The sequence below is a fragment of the Centruroides sculpturatus genome, unplaced genomic scaffold (genome assembly GCF_000671375.1).
Source record: "Centruroides sculpturatus isolate CEXI.00-Female unplaced genomic scaffold, Cexi_2.0 scaffold246, whole genome shotgun sequence".
In the NCBI taxonomy this organism is placed as follows: domain Eukaryota; kingdom Metazoa; phylum Arthropoda; class Arachnida; order Scorpiones; family Buthidae; genus Centruroides; species Centruroides sculpturatus.
The window spans coordinates 347,817-361,233 of NW_019384771.1; the positions used below are offsets into that span (position 1 = coordinate 347,817).

General features: G+C 30.2%; 2 protein-coding genes and 1 non-coding gene across 3 annotated transcripts; all 3 read right to left on the reverse strand.

Annotated features, from left to right (window-relative positions):
• Nucleotides 1-1,441: 1,441 nt before the first annotated feature.
• On the reverse strand, nt 1,442-1,606 carry LOC111629011. The gene has a single exon (XR_002757259.1). It is a non-coding gene; the product is annotated as a U1 spliceosomal RNA (small nuclear RNA).
• Nucleotides 1,607-4,800: 3,194 nt separating this feature from the next.
• Nucleotides 4,801-9,000, reverse strand: LOC111629007 (death domain-containing protein CRADD-like). The gene is made up of 3 exons (XM_023372871.1): nt 8,670-9,000; nt 5,846-6,097; nt 4,801-4,865 (listed from the first exon to the last, which is right to left on the reverse strand). The coding sequence occupies exons 1-3, from the start codon at nt 8,980-8,982 to the stop codon at nt 4,801-4,803; spliced, it is 630 nt and encodes a 209-aa protein (XP_023228639.1). The 5' UTR covers nt 8,983-9,000.
• A 2,668-nt stretch (nt 9,001-11,668) lies between these two features.
• LOC111628996 lies at nt 11,669-12,640 on the reverse strand. The gene is made up of 4 exons (XM_023372858.1): nt 12,342-12,640; nt 12,198-12,266; nt 12,028-12,117; nt 11,669-11,945 (listed from the first exon to the last, which is right to left on the reverse strand). The coding sequence occupies exons 1-4, from the start codon at nt 12,438-12,440 to the stop codon at nt 11,817-11,819; spliced, it is 387 nt and encodes a 128-aa protein (XP_023228626.1). The 5' UTR covers nt 12,441-12,640; the 3' UTR covers nt 11,669-11,816.
• Between the last annotated feature and the right edge of the window lie 777 nt (nt 12,641-13,417).

Sequence of the window (13,417 nt, forward strand, 5' to 3'; positions counted from 1 at the left end):
TATATTGGTATTGTATTTTATTCTTATCGGATAACCCGATTTACGGGAGTCGTCATGATATTATAAGACAGATTTAACACCAATAAAAATTAATACAATACTCGCATTTTCTCGATTATAATGCACACTTTCTTTTTTCCGACTTAATTAATTCGACTCGGTTATTTTCGTTCGCTCCTCAGTTACGTGTATTACGTCATCAATATACAAGCGCGTCCTATCTCTCCATCACTTTGCTTTTGGTTTTCGTTAGTTTAATCTTATTTTAACTTTAAAAATACTGTATTTTTTTAATATTTAATATTTTCTTAATCAATTGAAAACAATGAGAAAATTATTAATTAATAATAAAACGATTTTATTATTTTTTCTCGTTGACGATTTCATTACAATCGCGGAATCGAAAAAGGAAGTAAAACTGATTTTTGCATTAATGCGTTTATTGTTTTTTGAATATTTTGCCTGCGAAAATGACTTGGATATTATTTTTCTAAAAATATCGTGGAATTAAGGTAGGTTGATACAGAAACTATTTATCGCACGTGTACTGTATATGAGCTTCAAAACAAATAAATAAAAATAGATTTTATCAAACGATGAGATCAGCTGATTAATTGTATCGTGTACAATATTTTACACCCCCAAGGAAAATACTGTAGAGTTCTAGGGTAAAATAAATTTTGTTTTCCCATAGTTAAACTTCGCCGCTAATTGCTGTTGTGATAACTTTAATATGATCTTGTAACGACAGCACTTTGCATTTCGGACATTTTCCAACAAACTGAAATGAATTTCCTTTGTTGCTAGACTAATTTATTAACATCTGCACCTAATTTCGAGGGTGGGAGAAGTGCCCGGGATGGGTTCGAACGAGAGTTTAGACTAATTCATTATACTGTATTAGGAAGTGGAAACGTTGTTGAGATGGGTTCTTACAATAGTTTAGACCGAATACATTCGCGAAAGTGGTCGCTTATTACAGGTGTTGTATGTTGTTTCGGACCAAAAATCGATGCCCGCGGTCGCGTTACACAGGTGGTCGTTTAATACAGGTAATTTATACGAAGACTCTATGGATAAACCATTCCGTGCCAGAAATTTTTGCCCTTTTTGACACGTGCCCGTCGAATGCAGGTGGTCTCCTAAGCAGTTTTTACTGTACATGCATTTTGGGATTTTTATGTACAGTACATATTTTTTATTATCGAGTATAACCAAAATCAATCAAGTGAACCACTCACTACCTCTGTGTTGTAGTGTTAGAGATGTTTTAATTAATGAACATATATGCCCAGTTATAAAGTTGAATGGGAATAAAGCATTTATTTTATTAAACATTAAAGTAAAGCAAAAACAAGATTGCATACAAACTATGCTCTTAAAAAAAATAACCAAAATTTCCTAAACACTAAAACAATTTTCTATTCTTTGTTTAGTAACGAAGGGGAGAGCGCGTACGCAGTCCCCAGCTACCACAAATTACACGCTCCATCTGCCCCAGTTTGGGGTAGTGGCAGGGGTCAACCCCATCCCAGTGCAATGATGAGGCCTCGCCCTGGAGGTGCCGCCACCAGGACCACGGCAACTCTCAGCGCCAGGTAAGTATGAATTTACACTTCCATTTTACCCTCTTATTCTCCAAAGCTACGTCCCGATCGCTGGTGTTTTAATACCAAAAACCATTTATTTACAAACTCGCTTCTCGAACTTTAACTTTTTGTACAAAATTCTCTCAGAAATATGTTTCTCGCGTGAAGTTCTTAAAAATGTATTGTTTCGTCGATAAATAGTTTCGAATTTCTTCCTGAAATTACATTCCGTCGATTCGTATTGTTGCTCCATCTAGTTACGACTTGTAGCATTTCTATTAATATTTTAAAATTAGCAAACTGAGTTTCGAATTCGGGTTAAAAAGCAAATACCACAAATTCACAAAGAGTGATGTTACTGTTGTCTCTATCGTTTTGTTCCCATTGATTAATTATAGTATCTAAGTTTATTTCCTGGTCTGCTGTTATGGTTATGGATGATATTCATTATAATGTTTATAGAAAATTATGTCAATTTCGTCACTTTTCGCAAACTATGGTAATTCTCATCCGTAATTGCGTAAGGATTTTCATTCTGAAACTGCGGTGGTGGGGTGGTTGTTATTCGCGCATCAGTGGCGTGCCGTGCCTGTAAGAAGTTGACTTACAGGGGCAATCAGTTAATTGCGCGTCAGGACCCATTCGTATTCGTTCGTTCGATAGGCCAGTAAAAACCGTACACTTCTTTAAATGTATTTTTAATAGATAAATAAACAAGTTCAATATAATTATTTCTCTTATTAGATTCAATAGATTCCTATGTCCTCTAAATGCCAATTCTTGCTTTGATAAAAAAAAATATATATATATAAGATCTATTAATTTAGATATAATATATCTATTAGCCGTAATTATCAAGTTATAATTTTCAATACTTATTTTATATTGTTTACTAATGTTAAATTCTATTCTGCTTTGATTTCCAAATTGCTTTAATTTTACTAAAGAATCGATGTGACATTCACGATTTTCGTGTCTTTTGCCAGCTTTACTCAAATTATTTAAATCTTCAAAGCCATTCTTATTCCACACACTAATTTTATTTGAAAATAGTAGGCAAGGCCAACAAAACAATTTTTGCATTTCTATGCACCCACAAAGCCATTTTTATGTCTTCATAAATTTTATGGTGAAAATGTCGAACAAATTTTTTTGTTGACGTATTTATATTTAATTTAGTCATTGGTCTTTCTCTTTTAATAATGTTTTCTTTTTCGTTATATGGTCTTGAGCCAAAACTTTTTAAAAATAAATTTTCAATATCGCAATTACATTCTAAATCGCTAGCCATTGTGAGGTCCTGGAAGGAAGTCAACGTAGAGGTCTGAATGTGAACTATCAATCGAGAAATAAAAAATCTTTTTCAACTCGAAAGGAAGAAATTAAAGATCTCGATTACACAAAGAAAGTTTTTTTTGTATATTATTTAAACAATAGAAAATACTAAAATCGAGGGAAACATGGCTTGAGAGGAGTCGTATTTAGTCGCGAAACTGACCTCTCCTGCACCCTCCCATCGGTTTGAAATTGTCACCAGGTGACGAGTCGGGACCAATGAAAAGGCGGCTTTAGGGGAAAAACTTATAAAACTGCGCGTTTCGAGGACGGGGGTTCTTGATTCGTAGTCCTTCCATCTTGGACGTGTGTGCTCCCGTGGAATTAGGAAGGAACTTTTTGGACATCGTGGAAACAAACTGTTCTGCTGTGTCATCTAGTGCCATCCAGATTCATCGGTTCGTCCGAGAAAAACCGCCGGAAGTCTTACAATACGCCCCGGGGCCTATGATTGTGTCGCCGCCCTCGCCGAATCGTAGGAAAAGAAAACCCGAACATTCGAACTTTATTCTTGCGTTTTGTGCTGTGTTACCCCTTTATTCAAGAAAATATTGTAAGAAATTTTTATTTTATTAAACGATTTTAATTAAATAGTAAACCTGTCTCCGCAAGTCTTTCCGCTCCCACACGACAGTGTTGATCGCTCGATTGTCGTGACACTTTCCACCCAATCGGCTAACCTCACACCATGATATAAGGGCTAAAATTAAAAATAAAATTATCAGTGGCGTGCCGTGACATTTGATGATAGGGAAGCTGTGTTTCTGTAAGAAGCCGACTTTCAAGGGTAATCAGTTAATTCCGCGTCAGTGATGGCATAGTGTCCATTCGTATTCTTTTGTTCGATAAGCCAGTAAAAACCATAGACTTCTCTAAATGTATTTTTAATATCATGATTATATTATGAATCGCAAGCCACGATATAAGGGCTTCAATTAAAAATAAAATTATAAAAACTTACTTGGTGAAATAAAATGTGTGGTGGATATATTGCATACCTGGTACAAAATATTCTTCAATTGTATGAATATACTTTTAAAGAAAAATTAAAGTACGGTTTAGGGTTCCCTGAGGGGGCGAAAACCCCAAATTGTAGACCCCCTATGCGATCAAATAGTGGTTAATGAATGGAATCATAGACAGACCTAATAGGTGTGCTGAACGCAGGCTGCCAAATCCCGAGGGTACCGATACTGGTTAATGTCAAATGCCTCTTTTGTTGCATCACTAGTATACCTCAAAGGAGCGACAGGGTTGTAAATTTTAAACGTTTCTCACCATAGCTGTAAAAGTCTAAATATGTTAAACTTAATAGATTGTCCGTTATTTGTTTTCTAACTAATTCGTTTTAGGAAAAATTAATTCATTGAACTGGAAAATTTTCTGTCTTTATTACATCTAATATTACAGTAGAACCCCTCTAATCCGTCACCTTTGGGTCTGGGGGTATGGTCGGAACGCAAAAAAGGTCGGATTATCAGAAAAAAGTAAAATAAACAATCTTCCCCTTTGTCCAGTCTTTGTAGCACTGCTAATTTTTCATTTAATGAAAGAGTAACGTGTTTACGTTTCACTCCTGNTGAACTTCAATACAGTTTCTTCAATGATTTCTCCAATTGCAGAAATATATTTTTTTTTAATTCAACTTCTTTCAGAGATCAGAAAATTTTATTTGATTAATCATGTATAAGTTTTGTTGACTCAAACCATTATTGTTTTATCTTGGTTATGGAAAAATTTCACTAAAAGCTAGATCAGAGGAATAAGATGGTAGCAGAAGAATAGCAATTCCATATTTTACCAGGTAATGGCTTTATGTGGCATGTATTGTTATGATGAACTATCTAATCTTTCTATCACTATTTTTAAAGTTGTTTCAGACAAATTGCTTCATGTAATCACTGAAAAATGGTAAGATAAATAATTGATTGGACTTCAGAACTAAATTTATAAACAAAAAATTCCTTTTGTGTCAAAAAATGTCACCAGCAATTGTCAAAAAAGAATAGGATTGAAAACGTTGGCTTTCGAATTTGATTCAGACTTATATCTTCTTCCTGACAATGAAATGAAACTTAGGTGTATAGCTATTCACTATCAAAGCTATACACCTAAGTTTCATTTCATTGTCAGTAAGAAAATTCACAATCCAACCTGGATCAGTATCAAGTATTTCCATGCTGTTATTTTTGCTAGTCAGTGAAAAAATGAAAAAAAAAAAAAAACTTTGCCAGTGAACATTTCAGCTTAAGAGCCATTATGATGGCATGCATGACATGTTCCTATAGATATCTCCAGCTGTTCTGCAATCTCTTGAAATTTTTCCATCTGTGATTGATAATTGATTGAATTTGTCCAACATTTGCATTGATTCTTGCAATTCAGCATTGTACACTCACTACATTGATCATCAATTACAATGATTTCTCCAATTTTAAATTTTTCATGCGACTCATGACATTTTGGTTTTTATACAGCACCCCTGGAAAGCATTTTATTGTGACATTCATTTCTGTTGGTCCTCTCCAATTTAAAGCAAAATTTGATGATATTTTCTGTTCTTCTAATCATTTCCTTATAAATTTTGAAAGGTTTTGCTACTTTAATTATTTTTCTATGAAAATACATACTATTAAATATGTGCAAATGAGATAATTCTAAAATTATTATTATATGAATACACAAAACTGATCTTTTGTAAATCAAAAAAGTTCTATCATTGATACTTTTTCATTCTACATGCTCATTTCTGTAACTTTTTGAACACACACAGACAGACAGAGAAATATGTAGGCCTATAGGTAAATGAAAAATGTGTAAATTTTTATTAAATATATTGATAATTCTAGTCTTAAACTAAAAATTAAACAGAAATTATGAATTAAAATTACTATCCAAATTATAATTTAAAATATATATACCTGCTGCATCATTAAATTTTTCTTGCCTTAAAGCATCAATTAAATTACCAACAGTGGCTTTATGTCCTTCTTGAGCATGCCACTTTTCCATCAGATTTAAAAAACATTCTTTTAGATCCCATAAATAAATGTTGGCTTGAATCTGAATAGTGCTACAACAAGAAGACATACCAAGACGATGTGCAAGTGTTCTCCAATTTCGAACAAGATGATTATTTTCTCTTAGTACATCAACCATTTCATTATTAATCTCTAAAAATACAATAAATACATTTAAACTTTCTGCAACTTGTATTTTTATCATTAAAATTAAATTGTACATATAACAAATTCATAATTATTCATGTCATACAATAAATTTTTTTTAAAAATTTGTTTTTCAATCCAGAAATAGTCCCCAAAATAAATTTTAAGTTATAAATGTAGGAATAGTAATAGAAAGGACAATAATATCCTAACATTTGTAACCATCTTCAAATCATGGATAGGACAATAATGTTCTAGTGTCCATAACCATCTTCAGTCCTCCTCACACCTTCACCAACTGTCATCGCCCCTTACTTGTTTCCCTCTCCTGTTCTCCCTCGTCTACTCTGCAACCCTTAGTTTATTTTCTTAACAGTTTAGGAATTTGACTTATCTAACCCCCACATAAACAACAAAATAAAATTTTTAAAAATATTTAATTTTATTGAATGCAATAGTGTCCATAATAGATGATGCATATGTATTAATTCAAATAAATTATTGTCTTTTACAAAATGCATTAATTGGAAGCTTATCCGTCCCATAACAGTACAGACAATAATTTATTTAAAAAACAAAAAACTTTGAATAAAATAAAAGTTCTGAATTTTTCTTACTAACTAACACTGGTATATTTTTCCCAAAAAATAGATCATCCTATTAGAAATGGAATTAAAATTTTTGGGATTGACTAATTTCATAAAATAATTTTGAAAGTCATTTAATCAAATTTTTAAATTGAAATCAATTAAAAATTTTTGGAAAATTTACTACAGTATTTGCATACAGAACAATAACACAGTGTCACTAAAGAACTGAAAATTATATAAAATTAGAGAGAGGGGGGAAAAAATCAATATATCCAGAGAGTATGAAATTATTCTTTGGTTTTTTAAAAGTTTATTATTGAAAAAATGCTTTAAACTCTTGAATAAAATTATGTTTTAATATAAATTTATTCGCAAAGACAAAATAATAAATATCTTTTCTAAATATTTCTTGTATATTATCATTGTTAATTATGTTTGATAGTGTTTTGTAACTTGTAAACATAAAATTGGAATTTGTTTATTCAGTAGCATATTGTGTATATAAATTTCAAAATGATTAATTTCTGAAAAATTTATTGTATATGGTTAAACAAATGATAAATAAAACTCCAATTTCATAAATTATATATATACTAACTTAATTTAAATATCACTTTCTCAACATTTTTGGGCAATCAAGACCATACAGGATAAACAAGACTCTTATATCTTCTGATATTCTTTCATAAGCTCCAATAAATTAGTTTTGATGCATATATTTTCAATTTTATCAGATACGTAAGACAACCATAATAAATTTCAGCAAAAACATTTACTGGAATTTATTAGTTGTCTTGGTGTCTGCTAGATATATTTTCCAATTTTTAATAATTCAATTTTTAATTATCAATCTTAAACTATCTATCAGGATCATTTAAAATTGTTATTATCTGTTTTCATCAAGGTCAAAGGTAACTTTTATCTTAATTTTAAATAACTAGAATAAATCTAGAATACTGATATCTAATCTATTCTGTAGCATGTTATTCCAGATCTAGTATGAATGTAAAGACATTGGAATAACAATCCTTTTGTTCTTCATATTGTATTTGTTCATGTGAAAGTGAAAAAATCTAACATTAAATACTCAATGAAATAAAAAAATCTGTTAAAAATGTGGGTATATTTTTCTTTATTACTAACGTATTGAATTAATATCATCCGTGAAAAATCTATTATGTATTGTTAATCTACTTGTTTAAATTTTCATATTAATATGACTAATAGAAAAAACCTGCAGTGGTACATCAGGTGTAAATTTCTTTGTGAAAACTGCATATGGAAGTTACACATATATAATATTATCAGCAAGGTTAAAGGAACACAAAGATAACATTTGAATAGAAACATATAACAAAATTAATATTCCTTGCAATATTAAAAATACCACAGAATGAAACCAAGTGGTATAAATATAATTTTTAATTTTCATATAAATTTTCTAGTTTTATAAAATTTACTGAAAAAAGGATTTCTATGGCTATTTAAATAGAAGAGCCATTCTTACCAGCATCATGAAATTTTATTTGAATGCTTAATATATTGTATATTTATTAATTATTCACATTTTACAGTTTCTATAATTTATTTTATTTACAGAAAAATAGTGAAAATATATTAGATAGATTTTTATACAATAAAATTTTAAATATTCTATATTAATTTTTGCTTACTGTTTTTTTTTTTACTATTTATGTAAAAATCTATTTGATTCTAGATTTAAATTTCTATTTTGTTCTGGTGACTAAATCTGAAGATAGCTTACAAAAAAGAATACCAAATTTCATTTCTCAATTAAAAATTGCTAGTAAATTAAAAAATGGCTTTCTTTGGTAAAGAATCCAATTACTTTGATATTTACCATATAACATGAATAACGTGACAATAAAGAAAGTTATCATCATGATCTTTTTCCATTTTTTTTACATTAAAATCAGCATTATTAATTTCACAATTGAACATTAATTAAATAATTATAAGTGTCTTACCCTGAATTCTCTTATCAATCCTAATATCATTGTTAACTTCTTCTTCGATGTTTAAGGAAATAAGCTCTTTATATAACCAATCGTAATTTTCAGCTAAACCTTCACAAAAACAAGAAAAGGCTTGAGGACCTCTGCGTGGAAGTATGTTAAGCAACATATTTATCTTTCCTCTTTCCGTTTTTTCATTTTTAATTAAATCTTCATCATCATCTGTTAATACTTCTGACAAATATGGTAAAATATAACCAACTCTAACATCCTTCATTAGTTTTGAATGAAGCTTTTTAAGGCGAAGCTGATCATGCGAATCCATGCTATGTTAAAAAAAATTCTACAAAGAAAGAATGCCATTATATACTTTAAATTTTAAAAAATAATCAAAAAATATTAAACTAAAAATATTTTGTAGAAAATATTAAAAATTCAATTTAATAATATCAATAAAACAGTTTATTAATTAATTTATTGTAAAAATTTATTCATTTTAACTTATTGATTTTTAATTTAATAATCAACAAACCAGAAAAAAACAGTATTCAAATATTCAAGTTTTAAAAAGTATTATTAATTTAAAAATAAGATAAAATAAAATAAATAAACAAGAGATCTTGAAAATAATACCCAAAAGTAATACCAATATCTAAATTAATGACAAACGTAGAAAGATTATAGTGAACACCACACACATTAGTAAATAGAGAATTTAACTTGAAGTAAAGGGGAAAGCATTATAAATCAGTGCTATTGAAATGGTAATCTGCAATTTATTATTGGTCCAGAACTAGGATTGCCAGATTTAAAAATAAATAACAGGATATGTATATTATTTATACATGGAGATTAAATTTAGCTAAATTTATTTTAAACAACATGGAACATATCTGAAACATTGTTAATCCCTAATTTTTAATATTTTGACAAAAAAAGAATTGAAATTATAAAGTTATTCATGACCATGCCAAATCTTCAACTGGATTACACATGCAACAGTTTGGCATATTAATATTTGAGTGAACTCTTAACATCCTTTAAGAGGACTTTTTTCCAATGCATAATTATAAAATTCAGAACATGATTTATTTTCATTTACTAGAACTTGCAGTATGCTTTTCATTTTACTAAAGTCTAGATGATTTTGATCTTTGGACCACTGAACAGTCGTAATAGAAAATATTTGTTCCACATGTGCATTGTGTGCAGTGATACTGGAAAGATTAACAACAATTCTGAATACTGACACTTAAATTCACAATTCTGAAAATATGTTTGCCACTTCTGCTAGCTAGACATTGCTCTTCATTTTTCATTGTCTTTTTCTGCACATTTTCCACAAATTCACAAAGATTCACATATTGGTTGAAAAAATCAGTGTCATTAATTTCCAAGTTTTTTCAATCAAAACAGTGCATGTTTCTTCCACCTCTTGCCAAATCAGTGTTTTGAGAAGTATCCATGTAAACAGTTCTTATTTCATAATCTTATATTCATTTAGTAAGAAGCTAAAATTAGTAATATTTGCTGGATATATTTATTCACTTTTATAGCACTTAAAAGTCAGGTTTTTTGGATGAATAAACCAAAATGTTATGTCCTTCAAATCTGACAGTCACTCAAGTTTTATTCTCAGATATTTTATTTAAATGCATTTTGGATCAGAGTTCTTGCCAAGAAAAAAAAAACAATTGAGGACTTGTTTTTTTTTCTTGTTTCTTTTTGCTTCAACCAAGAACTGCTAACTTTTCTCAGGAGAAATGGCTTCTGACTTTAAAACATTCTCCAAGCTGATAAGTTCACTTCATAGCATTCATTGATAATCATCTTTGTTTCTTTAAATGTGGACAAAACTTCAATAATGCTTTTGTCATTCCCTTCAATTTCCAGTATCTTTACACTCAATACATGAGAAAAGGTATGTACAAAATAAAAACAGGCTTCACTTAGAGGTGAAGAAAAAAATTATTAAAATTACAGGAGCATTTTTCTTGCAAGAAGAAGTGGGATTTCAAAGCATCAAACAACTTCAGTACTCAATCAAAAGCAGGAGGTATTCTAACACGTCTTAGAATGAGAAAGAACTGTTTGATATTGAATTCCCACAAATTCAGAAAACTCCTTCAGTAGTTCATTCCATACAGTACTTATAAAAAAATGAGAAAATATTTTCATTGTTATAACTTCAACATTTACAGTAGTATACAAAGTGTTTTGCAAGAGATGAGCAGGGCAGCCAATCCCTCCAATCATCATTTAAAGTTCTTTTCAATTCAAAATAAACATTGTTGGTTCCATGGCACTCTCAACCACAAAAATTTGTATTGCAATTATCTCTGCAGAATGCAATGCACTTTTTACCATCCAAATGACAAACTTGAATTGTNTGTCGAAATTCCCCCATTGGGGGGAGATGGACAGGATTAAGGCTTACCCTGAAGAACTTGGCTTCTATTATACTATTTTAGATGCGGTTTTTTACGTTTTTGATTGCGTTTTAATAGGGTATGTCAAGAAAATGTACACTAAGGGATTTTTCGAAAATTCCCCCCCCCGGGGGAAGTGTTATACATTTATAATAGATACATTTTGAGCCACAACAACGCGCGGCGGGGTCTGCTAGTACTGTACATCATACTTTCACTATTAGCAATATAGTCATGCTCTAACTAACTCTTTTCGAGGAAAAATATTTCAGTTAAAATAACGTGACTTCTTGTCTAGATCTATGTAAACGTCTGCTATATACAAGACTTTTATGTACAGTTAATCGGAGCCTATTTCTCCTACACTTTTCTCGTATTGTTCAGACTTTCACCTATCTCGAGATTCAGAAAATACAGCCGGACAGAAAACGACAGTGAGATTTATAGGTCTACAATTTTTTTCAAATTGCAGTCCAATGTAAAAAGATTAAACAAAAAATCATGACAAAATACATAAATAAAAACAATATATATGCAGAGAGAATACATTTATTGTATTTTATCTACATACACACACAAAAAAAACGGACAAAAATATGTCATAATACAGTATATTAATTCTGCTACAAACACAGACTAACACTGACAATGCAACTTGAGACGAAGTAAACATCTGAAGAGTTATTCAATTGCCTAATCACAATAAAAATGTGCCCTAAAAATAATTCGTTTAGTTATAATTGTCTAGTAATAAATAGCTGTTGTTCTTGAAGGAAATATTAGTACAATTTCTTTTTTGATGAGAAACATCTCTTAGTTTTAACATTCCGGAGAACACGGAGTGCAAAGTTTTCGCCAGCTGCAAAAAAATATAAATTAGTTTATAAAGTAAGTATAGAAAAATATTGATTATCTCAATTCGTAATTTGTGAGAAATATACCTTAAAAGGAAATCTCTTCGTGATATCGAAACATCCTCCAATGTTTATTGCCAATGCGACCTTCCCAAAACGCTTTATGAAATCCAAGACCTGTACATTTCAAATATATGTTTTAAGGAAATTTCAAAATATACCATAATTAAATTACAATAAAATTACACGCAACATACTTTGAACTTAAATTGCAGAGAAAGATCGCAATCTACCACATTTCGAATATCTTGAAACGTATTTTCCATCTGAAATAAGTTGAAGAATTATGCTTAAAATATAGACATACCAGTATATAAAGTTTTATAAGGTATTTTACATACCGAAAAAGCGACGTAACAGGCAAGAAATCCATACACAAAACAAACAAAAGTTAGGATGATAGATAAACTTAGCATTATATATTTGATAACGTTATTCATATCTACATACAGATATGTGAAAACGCAGAAACTGGTTCCGAGTATGATAGATGTATGAATTGCAATCAAAATAAAATTAAATTTATTGTTTATTTGTGATACAATATACCATAAATCATCATGACGGGCAATGAATCCTTGCAATCGGAATTGAAGATTATGCTGGTGTTTTCTTAACAATGTGAGTTCTGACGACAGCTGTTGGAATTCTTTTATGACTACAAATCCAATTATTAACATTAATAATAAAAAGATAGCAATTCCATCGATGGCAAAAGTAATCCATAATCCGTATTCTATGCAACAAATGAACGCTTCACCTGCAAATGTTGCATTCTTATACCATACGGGATAAAGAATAAATACATTTATTATTGCTACCCAAAGTACCAATACAAATACTATTAGAGAAACCAATAATACAGAATTGTTAATTGCGTGGAATACCTTTTCGTTCTTAAACACTGCATTTTTCAATTTTATATCAAAGTTAAATTTGTTATATTTAAAAAACGTGAGGACCAATGAAGGAATTAGTGATAGAACTATAATTCCAACTTTTATTGTTGTTGCTCCGACAGTGAATACAGAAAGTGACGCTTCACAAGGGAATTTATAAATATGCGTTGGGACAACCTTCAACAGAACCAACACAAAATGTCCCCATGCGAATAATTCGGCAATTCGGATGTGGTATTTTTTTATTAGTTTATACGTGGAAGGTTGTCTCGCTTGACAGTTACAAGGCTCGTTGAGTTGTATACCAAAAATTATCGCAAAATTTAACCAAGGTTGTATATAGCAGTTGAAGCAAATCTCTTCTTTCTGTATCGAAGACATGTTCAGTTCTGAAGTACGTTAATCAAGTATCGTTCGAGTAGATTTGTGTAGAGACATAATTTAGAAATCTCATTATGCCTGGACATTCCACAATGCAATTAAGGAAAATATTTCAGAAGAAATTGGAAATCTTGGTC

Bases quoted from the DNA above. Each gene is read 5' to 3' on its own strand.
- LOC111629007 (XM_023372871.1), bottom strand. From the start codon at position 8,982: ATGGATTCGCATGATCAGCTTCGCCTTAAAAAGCTTCATTCAAAACTA. The intron at 6,098-8,669 runs GTAAGACACTTA...TTGTATTTTTAG, and splicing joins GATTGATAAGAGAATTCAGG to AGATTAATAATGAAATGGTT. The intron at 4,866-5,845 runs GTATATATATTT...TTATAAATTTAG, and splicing joins AAAATTTAATGATGCAGCAG to TTCTGAAGTCCAATCAATTA.
- LOC111628996 (XM_023372858.1), bottom strand. From the start codon at position 12,440: ATGAATAACGTTATCAAATATATAATGCTAAGTTTATCTATCATCCTA. The intron at 12,118-12,197 runs GTATGTTGCGTG...TGAAATGTACAG, and splicing joins CTCTGCAATTTAAGTTCAAA to GTCTTGGATTTCATAAAGCG. The intron at 11,946-12,027 runs GTATATTTCTCA...ATTTTTTTGCAG, and splicing joins CGAAGAGATTTCCTTTTAAG to CTGGCGAAAACTTTGCACTC.